The sequence below is a fragment of the Coregonus clupeaformis genome, chromosome 19, assembly GCF_020615455.1.
Source record: "Coregonus clupeaformis isolate EN_2021a chromosome 19, ASM2061545v1, whole genome shotgun sequence".
Lineage (NCBI taxonomy): Eukaryota > Metazoa > Chordata > Actinopteri > Salmoniformes > Salmonidae > Coregonus > Coregonus clupeaformis.
In genome coordinates, this window is record NC_059210.1 from 15,645,987 (window position 1) to 15,659,864 (window position 13,878).

Sequence of the window (13,878 nt, forward strand, 5' to 3'; positions counted from 1 at the left end):
GGCATGGTTACACGTGGTCTGCGGTTGTGAGGCCGGTTGGACGTACTGCCAAATTCTCTAAAACGACATTTAATTCTCACGCAACAGCTCTGGTGGACATTCCTGCAGTCAGCAATTGCATGCTCCCTCAAAACTTGAGACATCTGTGGCATTGTGTTGTGTTACAAAACTGCACATTTTAGAGTGCCTTTTATTGTCCCCAGCACAAGTTGCACCTGTGTAATGATCATGCTGTTTAATCAGCTTCTTGATATGCCACACCTGTCAAGTGGATGGATTATCTTGGCAAAGGAGAAATGTGTGCACATTTGAGTGAAATAAGCTTTTTGTACATATGGAACATTTCTGGGATATTTTATTTCAGCTCATGAAAAATTGGACCAACACTTTACATGTTGCGTTTATATTTTTGTTCTGTATAGTTTTGCCTACTGGGTTAGATAGGGACTACATAGGGTGTTCATAAGGCAGTGGTGTAGTGGGTGATGAGAGACTAGATGCAGTAGAGGTGATGGAGATTATTTGTAAATATGCTGGGGATATGATAGGCTATATTGTAAGATAGGGAATATACTGTACACTACACTATTATGAAGTAGCCAATGTGATAAGGTAGGGTAGAGGTGGTAAAGTAAAAACGTTTGATATATTTTAAAGCAAGGAATATGGCGCAATTTGGGGGGATATGAGATGAGGTAAACTGGAGAGGGTATTCCCTGACTAAGGCCCCCACCTCTTGTGCCTGCTCCTCGGGCTCTGGACTGCTCTCACTCTCTTGCTTCACTGGCGAGGGCTCACGCACAGGGTTATCTGCAGGAAGAGAGAATCTGTTTTAACAAGAGCAGCAGCCGACGTACGTCCACAAATAGTCACAGTCATCATCAATGCTAATTAATTAGGTCAACTTTAGGTCACTCACCAGGTTTCAACACTGCGACGGTCTCTGTTATGTTTGGTAATTGCTTCCCAGTCCTGACTGGGCTGGGGGTCGAGGTAGTCACATGGTCGGAATCCCAATCAAAGTCTAAGAACAAGGAAGAAAAAGTGAATTTACGCACTGCTTACATCCTTGGCGCCAATGGGCAAAAAGCCTATCTAAAGTTAGCCAGAAATACACTCAAAAGTACAGGCAGTATCTATAATCTCCTTACTCCCTTACCTTCCTCACTCTCTGTTCTCTGGAGCAGCATCTTCCTAGCACGGGGCTGGGGCTGGAGTTGGGTTTGAGGGGTAAGGGAGCGCGGGCTGGCCAGTGGGAGGGGTCTGTCCGAAAGAGAGTGTATCTGCTCCTTGGGACCGCCCCTCTCAGCTATTGCTGCTGTATCTGTATCTGGGATGTCTGGCTCCTGCTCCTGGACAGCCGGCAGAAGGATGGGGGATCGGGAAGAGGCCTCCTCCCTCAGCTCCTCGCCACTGGGGGAGGGCCCTCTGTGGCCGGGGAGGGTTCTCCTGCTAGCGGTGCTGGCCGTGTCCCAATCAGAGGCATCTGCACCAGTAACACAGGAGACAACAGTCAGACAATAAGCATGTTTGAGGGGATCAATTTGAGCAAAGTAAGTAGCCTTCCAAGAGCCTTGGCTTGTTCGAGCCGGAACAGCTCATAGCAAGAGTCTATCTCCTGTTTCTAGTCTAACGCAGGGCCTTACCCCCAATCTACAGTGGGGTCTGAAATTATTGGCACACTTGATGAAGATAAGCAATAATGACTGTATAAAATAAATAATTTAAATACTGAGCTATATTCTATGCCAAAAAAAATGGGGAAAAATTTATTTTATTCTAATACAATTGCTCAGAGAAAGATATTTTGCTTAACAATACTTTTTTTCTCTCAAAAAGGTAAGGGTCAAAATTATTGACAACCCTAAAGATTCTTATAAATAAAGTAGTCAAAAGTTTAGTGTTTGGACCCATATTCCTAGCACGCAATGACTACATCAAGCTTGTGACTCTTAAAACTTGTTGGATGCATTTGCAGTTCGTTTTGGTTGTGTTTCAGATTATTTTGTGCCCAATAGAAATGAATGGTAAATAATGCATTGTCATTTTGGAGTGACTTTAATTGTAAATAAGAAAATAATATGTTTCTAAACACTACATTAATGTGGATGCTCTCTTGATTGCGGATAATCCTGAATGAATCGTGAATAAGGATGAGTGAGAAAGTGACAGAGGATCAAAGATCATACCCTCAAGACATGCTAACCTCTCACCATTACCAATGACAGGGGAGGTTAGCATGTCTTGGGGGTATGATCTTTGACCCTCTAACTTTTTCACTCATCATTATTCACAATTCATTCAGGATTATCCGTAATCATGGTAGCATCCACATTAATATAATTTCCCCTTTTTTTTTGCATACCATATAGCTCAGTATTTGAATTATTTATTTTATACAGTCATTATTGCTCATCTTCATCAAGGGTGTCAATAACTTCAGACCGCGAAGTAGCACTACAAATAGAAAAGCTATACAGAATCACAAAACATTTAATCTATTCCTACTGGATGTATGCACTGACCTGGTTGATTTTTTTTAGCTTCTTAAAAGTGTTAAATGAAAGAAAGAAATTGTGAACATGAATTATATGGTTGATAGAGTTAGTACTCAAGGTATTGAACGTGGTAAATTCACTAATTTAGATGTGAAGTTACCTTCAAGATCATCAACATCACCCAACCCAAGCTCCTCCATTATGTCTGTGGAAGAGCATTTGGGAAAATGTTGCACAAATGGAAGGGCTTATTTTTACAGTATATAATACATCAAATTGACATTAATAAATACTAAAGCACTAAAAAACCTTTGCTTACCAGTCTTTTTGTCAGCATCTTTTTTGGACAGTACAAGCTTGGTCAAGATAGACAGAGTTTCCCTTTTGATTTTCTCTGGCTGTTAAGACCAAGAGGCAAACATTGTTACATTTCACACCAAGAATTGTGGCTCATAACTTTCTTGAGCGTTTTCCTGACGTCTGAACTCACCGTCTTTTCTGGGACATTGTCGGCATCCTCACCATTATCATCATTTCTTAAAACTGCAAGAGAACAAATGGGAATGTGGTGAAACATTGTGATTGGCTGAGAGGGCACAGGAGCTAATCAACAGACAGGAGGACAGCACAAGGCTCCGGTACAGTTGGATAAGCTGGCTTGGCCGTGCTAAATGAAGCCAGAATAGTTTTAGTCTCTCATGCAGATGAGATCATGGTTAATACAGAGACAGTAGGTGGTTAGGGGAATGGACGAGCATACCAAAACAGCTCTGGGTCCGTATCCACAGAGTCTCAGAAAAGGTCCTAGGAATCCTGTTAAAACTTGTTTTAAGACTTTTATATATTTTTTTTATGACAGTGTGATGAGTGATGAACATGAATTTCTCAGGTCCTTCAACGTTGCAGTCATGACACAAGTGGCGCTATGCTGTCAAATCCTCCCAGGATAATAGCGGACGATATTGCCATATCTTCATTAGGATGCTTGATTGTAGACATGCTCATGCTATTTATGTTAGTGCAGGGTGAGCTGCACACAGTGGACTTCCTACTAGGGCACACTGCCTCAGTGCTAACAGTATTACTCTGGTTCATAGGCACATGATTACTGCATACAATAGCTGTGGGATCAGCAGAGGCATTAAGGGCAGTTAGATGGCCATAAATTAGGTTACTTACATTGTGTCTTCCAATGCCCCTGGGATAATACATTTGCTGAAGCATTATGACAATTTAGTGACACAATGGTAGGGATTAACTGAGCTGGGGTCATTGTTAAGTCATTGTCTCAACGCAGCCTTATAATTTATATTTACATTTTAGTCATTTAGCAGACGCTCTTATCCAGAGCGACTTACAGTTAGTGAATACATATGTTTTTTATACTGGCCCCCCGTGGGAATCGAACCCACAACCCTGGCGTTGCAAACGCCATGCTCTATCAACTGAGCTACATCCCTGCCGGCCATTCCCTCCCCTACCCTGGACGACGCTGGGCCAATTGTGCGCCGCCCATGAGTCTCCCGGTCACGGCCGGCTGCGACAGAGCCTGGATTCGAACCAGGATCTAGTGGCACAGTTAGCACTGCGATGCAGTGCCTTAGACCACTGCGCCACTCAGGAGACTATAATGCTGTGAAAGGATCCAGGAACCCAAATGATTTGGGTGGTCCTCTGTAGCTCATTTGGTAGAGCACGGCGCTTGTAACGCCAAGGTAGTGGGTTCGATCACCGGGACCACCCATACACAAAAAAAAAAAATGTATGCACGCATGACTGTAAGTCGCTTTGGATAAAAGCGTCTGCTAAATGGCATATTATTTATTATTATCCTCCTTATAATACGAGCTTGGTTTCCAGAAGGTATCAAAATTGTCAATAAATGTTACACCCACAGAGCTGCAATAGTCTCGTAGCCAGTTATGGAGGGCTAAAAAAGTCTGCTGAAATGTTCAATACCACGATTTAGGGAGGGCAGTGGGCCAGATATTATGGGGCATTTGTTGGTGTCAAGCAGTGACCAAATCAGTTCTTTCAAATCCATATTCAGCTGTTCTGAGATGCCCATCATAATGTAATTGATTCCCACATGAACTAGACTCCATTTCCTGATGCTGGTTTAAAATGTTTGGGAGCAGTTTATGGATGTCCTGTAATCGTGCTCCTGGAAAGCACAAGGTTTTTGCTCCAGGGACTGAGATATTTCTCACCATTGAACTGCCCAATACAATGTCCGGAGAAGGGAATAGAGAAATCTGCCCATTCCTACCGTTCAAACAATTCATTGAACCTTGCACGGTTCCACGAGAAGCAGGATAGCGTACGTCCGCTGCTCCCGGTGTCAAGTCCAGACCTCCCACAGCAGGCAGTGCCCCGTCAGATCCAGAGAGAGGGAAAGGAGCCGAACTTGACGACGAAGCCGCTGCTGGAGTCAGCGTACTTGGAGTCAGCACCGCCATCGCAGACACAGGCAATCCCAGCGATGAAGGTGCAGGTAGATCAGGCAGCAATGCAGCGAAGCTATTCCTTATGTCAATCTGCTCCGAACCTGTCGCAGTCACTCCCGTCCGCTTAGCAGCATGCTGCTGCCTTTGGTTTCCACGACTTGTGACATGGGACAAGCGCTGATTGGAACAATCTTCTTGCTGTTCTCTGTCTACTTCATTACAAGATGGAGGAGAAGCAGATGGAGACGACTTCCTTGGCGGGCAAGTTCCATGTAGCACAGGCCATTCAGATAGGGACAGATGACAAGGCGGGGAAACATCCATCAGGCCCGTGCGGCGCCCAGCCATAGGAATTGAGAACGAGAAAGTTATAATTTACGTTTTCCCCATAAATTCGCGCAGAACTTAGATTTGCTTACTATGCATAGCCACCTCATTCCTGTAATCCTTCGCTAGCAAAACAATTGCCGCATTGGAACTCCGGATTGTCAATATTGTCCCGGACAAGAGCGTAATAAACACAGCTTCTACAGCGCTGGAAACGTTTGTTAGCTTTTCCAGGTGAAGCGGGCTCCATTGCAACCTAGCTAGCAGGTGTTGACACAAACACTTATAACATTTAAATAAAACAAAGTAAAACTTCGGAAACAGGCCGAAGCAACAGGTCGAGGCACAGGCGGTATCAGAGTTTGTGACAGGAAATTACGTCAATATCTTCGCCTGTATTTACCCCCCCAAAATGAAATGCTAATTAGCTGCTAATGTGGTTATCATAAAGAACTACAAACACCATGATGATCTGGATGAGACTGACGAATTGAGGCAAAGGTAAGAATCTCTGGATTAACTATCTAATGTTAGCTAAAATTAGTAATGAATAAATTGGCTAAATGTATTTAAATTGAAAATTCCATAAACTGTCTTGAGCAACTTTTAAATTGACACAATACCTGTTAGCAAATATGTCAGATAGAGATGACATGCAGGGAGCTTGCAGGGATTTGTAGTCTTGCATGATGTCTACTTTGATGCTATTTATCATTTTCGAATCTGAGAGTATATAGAGCCGAATATATTGATAAAACTCAAATTGTCCGAGAGAGATTTACATGGTTATCAAAACGTCTCACCAGGGTAAGCTTACACGAAACACAGCTCTTATTTTAAGTGTTTCTAAAATTCCCTATGGGTAAAATGAATGGTGGAAAAACGATAGGAACCATTTCCCTGTTTGACCGCTAAGTGTTATGGGTATTATGACACCTCCACTGTGGGGCTCTATGGGCACAGGCATAAAAGCTGGTCTAGCTACTAAAGTGAGACTTTATCCTTGTGTTTCTTGGATATTTACATGATTTTGTTCACAAGTTAGGTTGTTTTTCAATTTTGGAGTCTGCTTCCACTGCTAGCGAAGAAAATAAACATCATAGGCCTCTACTAATCAGATTCTCACAGGCACAAGTGAAGACTCAAGTGGCCCCATTACCACAGTAACCATAAATGTTTGGTCTCATCTGTGATATTTTGGTCACAAATATTACATTAAATATAACAATATACCACATTAGTTCTTAATAGAAAGGCATTCCTTGTTTTAGAAACATTACTAAGCATGATTTTTATTTTTTGGTGTAATTAATGCAACAACAAAAAATATTTTGGCAGGTATTTTTTTTAATCTACCTGCCACAAAAATGTTACTATTTTTTGCAGGATAGTCATACTTGGAGCATCAAATGATAGCTGGAATGATCGCAAAGAAAGCATGCTATAATGGCGGTCATCCATAATTTTGCTTAGAGATCATCAAGTGCTGATGGGGTTAAAACATTTACAGATAAATGTGAGAATGAGAATTACCTTCTTTGTTCTCCTCTGAAATAATGGAAACATGTGGCACCTTTGCAGGATCTCGGCCATGCTGTTTTCTGGGACTGCCAGACCCAGACTGGAAGAGGAGTTTGTCTGTTAGTAAATCTGACAGTATGGCCATTGGCCAATGCTACCAGGAAGTCCAAAAAGATTCCTTGTTTTTTACAGTACCTCAGTGTCCCATGAGTCTTCCTCATCATCTCCCTTCTCCAGACCCAACTCAGAAAGGAAATCTAAGGAGGAATTGTTTTGAAATGTTGCATATTTTCTATTTTTATTTTTTTTGTAGTAAAGTACTCTCTGGACAGAGATTTTTATCTCTAGATTTAGCAAGTTACCTCTTTGTTTTTCTTTGGAGGTGTCTTCACTTCCTAGGACTGGTGAATCATCAACAAGGGGATCGTCTTTTTCCTCTTCTGGCTGATGTTTTGTCTTTCCCTTATCCATCTCCTCCTTGTAGCTTTTCTCTTCCTCATCTTCTCCATCACCACCTCTGTCTTCCTCCTCCTCCTCATCTTCTTCATCCTCTGTGAAATCTTTTTCCTGAGTGGAGAAAATAATTTGTTAAGGCTCTGTTAACAGCAACAAGCACCTGTCTGATGATGATTATACAGTTTATTCTCACAGTAAGAAGACTAAATAGTTTCCCACAGCAAATATATCTAATATTGGTTTGGGTTTGAAAATCATTGAACTACATGCCTAAAGCCTAGTTGTTGTACTATAACTCACCACCTATAACTCTTACCCGTTTGATAGGCAGATTGATGCCTTTGACTGGGTCTTTATTGTCTCTGACCTCTAATGTTGCCCTTTCAACATACTCTGGCTCATCCTCGAAGGGTGAATCAACATCGACATCATCAATGTCTGTTTGAGGTAATTCTTCCTCTTGATCTGAAAATCCATCGCTCATGTCAGACTCATGCTGCTGAACAGCAGCGACATAAGTACAGTCTTTGCTGTGGGTACTCTGTAGCTCCACGTCATCTTTCTCAGGTTTGTCCTCATGAGTTTCACCAGGGTAATTCTGGTCAGTAGTCTCCTGGTCAAGTCCACCTTGTTCGTCATAGATTTCATCTATATCCTCTATTGGAGTGTGAGCAGCATTCATAGCATCAGGCTTTGGGTCATCCTCGGAATCAGCGTCTGAGGCAGCCTCGTCTTCACTTGAAGTATTTCCAAACATTTTACTAGTCTCAGGACTGTGTTTGATAGGTGTCACTGGAGGTCTACCTGATTTCGCATCATCCTTCTCACCAATGCTCTCGATGTCATCTTCTCCTAGTGTGTTATCAGAATCGTTTCCCTCATCAGGAACTTTGATAGTACCGCTGGCAAAATCGTATTGCAGTTTTTGGTCTTGGCTGTCAGTGTCTTCGCTTCTCTCTTCGTCTTTGTCACTCATGTCATAATCCTCTCCCTTGTCGTCTGCCATCTCTTTTCCATCCTGCCAATCATCTTCAAAGTCTTCATCAATCATTGACACAGGAATTGACTCATCTGACTCAACATCCTTTTGGGGTTGAGATAGATCCAGTTCACCAGCCCCTTCATTTAACATCTCCTCGTTTGCAGTAGTAGGCCTGGATAACGCACTCATAGGCCTGGTTATTGGTGATAGCAAGTCTCTTGGAGTTGGCCCTCTCTCCAAATTGTCCATGTACTTTATCTCTCTTCTGGGGGACCTTGGAGGGCTTGTCCATTTACGAGGAGAGTTCTCGTCTGTCTTGTGTTGAATGGGAGAAATAGCTTCTTCAGGTTCTGGAGACCCTGTAGCTGCTATATCCCCATTCACATAGTCATCATCATCATCATCATCATCATCCCAACCATCATCATCATCAATCTTTTTATCCTCAACTTGTTCACCAATTCCTGGTAAATCATCATCAAATGAATCTTTAATGGCAGCCTTTTTCTCTCCTGGTTCTGGAGACTCTGCAGGAGAGGCATCGTCATTTGGCATCTCCTCAACTTCATCTACCACATCTTTGTCTTCCCAAGAATCATCAGAACGCTGTTGGTCCTCTGCCCGGATTCTTGGTGATGCGACACTCAGGCTTGGTGACAACTTACCTGAATCATGAATCTCTAAACATCCATCTCTACTGGGTGAGGCACCTTTTTTGTCATTGTCATCTGATGAAGAATCCCAGGAGGACTTGGGTTCATCTACCTTTGGTTTTAGTGAGATGCGCTTTGGTGATATGCTTTGTACGGGGGAGGTTGATGGTTCTAGCTGGAAATCTGATCTTAGATCTTCTCCTTCAAGATGGGGAATCACATCAATTACCTCATCGTCATCTTCTTTAGTGGTTGAGGCACCATTGACTTTGTCATTTTCATCTGATGGGGAATCCCATGTCAAAGACTTGAATGTATCTACCTTTGATTGAACAAAATCCTCATTTAGCTCATTATCATCATCATCTTCTTTAGTGGGTGAGGCACCATTGTCTTTGTCATTTTCATCTGAATGGGAATACCATGAGGATTTGCGTTTATCTACCTTTGGTTTAGCAATGTCATCATTATCATCATCATCTTTGGAATCAAAAGAATCGTCTGAAGATCTTGGCCTATGCGTTTCACCCTGAGAAACTGCACTTGTGTTGTTTGGCTCCCCAAGAGTTGAGGTATGATCTAAAGTTTCTCTGATATTATCTTCTTCATCATCAGCAATAGGTTTTGCCTCATCACTCCAGGAGTCTGCAGGTGCATCTTCATCACCAATCCCTTCTTCATCATCAAAATCTTCTACGTTTCTCTGTGATGGAGGAATTCCTGTGCTGTGTGGGGGAGTCTTGGGCTCTGCCGGCGAACCTGGCTCTGGAACAAACTTATTATCTGATGTCCCATTTAGCTCATTACCTAAACTGTCCTCTTCATCCGAAAACCTGGACTCTACCCTGATGGCTGACACCACACAGTCCTCTTCTACATCTAGAGTCACTAGGACACCATAGTTTGATGTTCCAACTAGAATCTCAGCATCCATTCTCTCATTGGCTTGGCTCTCCGCATTGGAAACATTCTCAGGAGCCCCCATCTCTCCAGCTGTATCTACATGCTCTGAACCAGCTACTACAGTATCAGAAACCTCGATACCGGGCATAGTTTGATCATCCTCATCAACAATATCAACAGCTTCAGCATTGGACGTTTTGAGCAATTCCTCTGCTCCAATTCCTTCTGCTTTGACCAAAGTCACAGTAACGTCACACTCTTCCTCCTCTTCACCTTCCTGCTCTTCATCATAGTCATCTTTGTCCTCCTCATCGTCCTCCTCATCTTCCTCTGGATCTTCATCATCATCATCTTCATCATCGTCATCATCCTCGTAGTCTTCATCGTCTTCATCTTCGTCATCTTCATCTTCATCATCCTCATCCTCTCTCTCAGGGCTTTCCTCAGGTGAGTCTCTACCTCTCGCCTTACTACCAGACGGCTGCTCGGAGGGCAGCTCACTCCCCTTAGTCTCCTCCAGCTCCACTCCGTCGCCTTCTGCTTGTAAATGTGTTAATGGATGAATAATAGGAGAAAGGGGAGAGAATAGAGAGAAAGGTGTCACCCAGAAGCTCAAGTTACCACAGTGTTAGCTACACTACATTACCTTCCAGGAACTCTGGAGAGGGGTGGAGGTCATCTGGGGAGGTTTGGAGGTAAAGGAGGCAGCGGGTGAGGGGGAGACTAGGTGCTGGGGGGCGCTGCTGGGTGGGAAAGCCTTGGGGAGGGATGGGTTTCTCTGGACTCGGTTCTCACTCTCGGACTCAGGGCCGCTCCATGGCTTGTCGAGATCGGTTACGGGTACAGCTACAGGGCAGGGGTGATATGTTACTACACAGCCACAGACTAACAGAGGGTTACTAATACGTGAACAAACTTAAATTATTACCGTCATTCTTTCCCTTTTTGGAGGCATTCATCAGTTTCTTTAGGTTTAGCTTGGGATGTTTCTGTGAGATAAAAGGGAAATCATATAGCTAATCAAACTCAAAATGAATCAACAGATGGTTGTGCAAATAATGGATTCATCATAAAGACCTTTGGGGTTATATCCAATTCGTCCTGTTCATCTGAGGATGCCCAGGAATCGTCAGCCGCACTTTTTGACGCCCTAAAATGTAAGTCAATTTGATGAAGAGAAGTAATGAGGTTCATGGTTGTGCAAATGTACTTACTATATCAGAGAAGATGTAGCCTGTTCCACCATCCTGACCACTGCGCTTTGGTTTCACTTCATCCGTGAAGCGAAACAGAACGTAAGCTCGCGAGATCAGGATGGTCGAACGAGGCTAAGATGATCATTGCTTACCGACTTATTGACTCTGTTTGCGAATTGTCCTCAACATCTGCAACACAGTAAGCCAAATTAGTATTGACTGTGCATCACTTTCAACAGTTCTAGGTGTGTTAACATTTAAAATCAGCTGATAATCACAAACAACAAAAGACATACATCTTACACTGCACATTTTCACACCCTAACAATCTTGAATGAGAAAAGCCACTGGGAGAAAAGCCACCTACAAAAACAGAAATAGAACAACAAGCTCAGACATCTAACCTCATTAGGATCAAGAGGGCCAACACTAGCTGAACAGAAACTAGTCAGTTACGTACCGAAGTTAGACCTTAGATAGAAGCTAATTTAGCCTAAATCTCTCACAAATATGTTCCTTTCATTCTTTGAAATTAAACAACGCTTGACAAGTTTGTCTGATCTTGTTGTGCTATTTTCACTGCTGGCAATACCTCTCCCTCCTTCACTCGCTCCTTGCTCTAGATCCAGCCAAGTGGTATTGCATGAGGGGTAAATGAAACAATCGAGGTGAACGAATAATATTAACATGGTAATGAACATGAAAAACTGCACATTGCCATAACAACCCGTTATAGCAGACAATACATACGGTAACTGACATTTGCGTTATAGTCATTAGTAAACAACACACATAAACCAATGTAACATTATGATGAGATGAAATTGAATCCTTTACGTACCATCTTTGTCAGTGGCTGGTCCCCCAAGAGAGAAGCCTGCTTCTTGGGAAGGGCTGCCCAACATGGAAGCTCGCTTCTTTTTGGCCGGGGCGTGGGCGGGAGACGGCATGGACTTCCTCTTGGTGCCATGCTCAATGATGAGATGGGAACAACTGAAACCGGGATGACACAGGATTGGAAATGCATCTACTGTTAAATAAACTTTATTGATCCCAAAAGAGGAAATTGGATTAGTCACCAGCATAAGTCACATAAAAGGACAAGACAGACACACAGGCATACAACAGAACACAGAGACAATATGGCTGGTGGAACAAGAATAGAACATCTATAGAAAATAATAAATTATGTTAACTGTGCTAAACAACTAAGTAAAGACAATGGACAACAAACATCATTGTGCTGTTTAAATCAAATGTTATTCGTCAGATGCTTCGTAAACAAACGGTAAAGGAAAGGTGTAGACTAAGAGTGAAATGCTTACTTATGGGCCCTTCCCAAAAATGTCGGGAAAAAAAGAAAATAGAGAAAAAATAGTAAAGTAATAACACAAAATAATAATAATAAAAGTAATAAAAAGCTTGCAACCGGCGTTACAATTCATCCCAAAGGTGTTCGATGGGGTTGAGGTCAGGGCTCTGTGCAGGCCAGTCAAGTTCTTCCACACCGATCTTGACATCAGTGCCCGACCTCACTAAATGCTTTTGGCTGAATGGAAACAAGTCCCCGCAACAATGTTCCAAAATCTAGTGGAAAGCCTTCCCAAAAGAGCGGAGGCTGTTAAAGCAGCAAAGGGGGGACCAACTCCATATTACTGCCCATGATTTTGGAATGAGATGTTCGACGACCAGGTGTCCACATACTTCTTCTTGATAAAATAGCCCCTACACAGCCTGGAGGTGTGTTGGGTCATTTTCCTGTTGAAAAACAACCCTAAGCCCAAACCAGATGGGATGGTGTAGAGCTGTAGAATGCTGTGGTAGCCATGCTGGTTAAGTGTGCCTTGAATTCTAAATAAATCAGACAATGTCACCAGCAGAGCACCCCCACACCATAACACCTCCTCCATGCTTTACGGTGGGAAATACACATGCGGAGATAATCCGTTCACCCACACCCCGTCTCACAAAGACACGGCGGTTGGAACCAAAAATCTCAGATTTGGATTCCAGACCAAATGACACATTTCCACCGGTCTAATGTCCATTGCTCATGTTTCTGGGCCCAAGCAGGTCTCTTCTTCTTATTTGTGATCTTTCGTTGTGGTTTCTTTGCAGCAATTCGACCATAAAGGCCTGATTCACTTAGTCTCCTCTGAACAGTTGATGTTGAGATGTGTCTGTTACTTGAACTCTGTGAAGCATTTATTTGGGTTGCAATTTCAGAGGCTGGTAACTCTAATGAACTTATCCTCTGCAGCAGAGGTAACTCTGGATCTTCCATTCCTGTCGCGGTCCTCATGAGAGCCAGTTTCATCATAGCGCTTGATGTTTTTTGCGACTGCAATTGAAGAACTTTCAAAGTTCTTGACATTTTCCGTATTGACTGACCTTCATGTCTTAAAGTAATGATGGACTGTCATTTCTCTTTGCTTATTTGAGCTGTTCTTGCCATAATATGGACTTGGTATTTTACCAAATATGGCTATCTTCTGTATCTTCACAACACAACTGACTGGCTCAAACGCATTAAGGAAAGAAATTCCACAAATTAACTTATAAGAAGGTACACCTGTTAATTGAAATGCATTCCAGGTGACTACCTCATGAAGCTGGTTAAGAGAATGCCAAGAGTGTGCAAAGCTGTCATCAAGGCAAAGGGTGGCTATTTGAAGAATCTCAAATATAAAATATATTTTGATTTGTTTAACACTTTTCATCGTTTTGATGTCTTCACTATTATTCTACAATGTAGAAAATAGTAAAAATAAAGAAAATCCCTTGAATGAGTAGGTGTGTCCAAACTTTTGACTGGTATTGAATAAAACACTTCATGAATGTGTTGGGAGTCGTTCGCGGCCACGCGGTCGTGGGTGAACAGGGAGTAGAGGAGGG

At 42.7% G+C, this 13,878-nt stretch overlaps 1 protein-coding gene across 1 annotated transcript in view; it reads right to left on the reverse strand.

Moving 5' to 3' along the window:
• The window catches only part of si:ch211-272n13.3 (ankyrin repeat domain-containing protein 26), a 111,757-nt gene that overhangs the window by 71,806 nt on the left and 26,073 nt on the right, over positions 1–13,878 (reverse strand). Inside the window, exons 7-21 of the mRNA XM_041837611.2 lie at positions 11,825–11,976; positions 11,576–11,602; positions 11,136–11,172; positions 10,865–10,937; positions 10,716–10,776; positions 10,434–10,633; positions 7,156–7,360; positions 6,989–7,050; positions 6,806–6,893; positions 2,989–3,041; positions 2,818–2,896; positions 2,659–2,703; positions 1,160–1,486; positions 920–1,024; positions 734–810 (exon numbers count right to left, since the gene is read on the reverse strand). Coding sequence (XP_041693545.2) covers positions 734–810; positions 920–1,024; positions 1,160–1,486; positions 2,659–2,703; positions 2,818–2,896; positions 2,989–3,041; positions 6,806–6,893; positions 6,989–7,050; positions 7,156–7,360; positions 10,434–10,633; positions 10,716–10,776; positions 10,865–10,937; positions 11,136–11,172; positions 11,576–11,602; positions 11,825–11,976 — 1,591 coding nt within the window. The remainder of the gene's footprint in view (positions 1–733; positions 811–919; positions 1,025–1,159; positions 1,487–2,658; positions 2,704–2,817; positions 2,897–2,988; positions 3,042–6,805; positions 6,894–6,988; positions 7,051–7,155; positions 7,361–10,433; positions 10,634–10,715; positions 10,777–10,864; positions 10,938–11,135; positions 11,173–11,575; positions 11,603–11,824; positions 11,977–13,878) is intronic.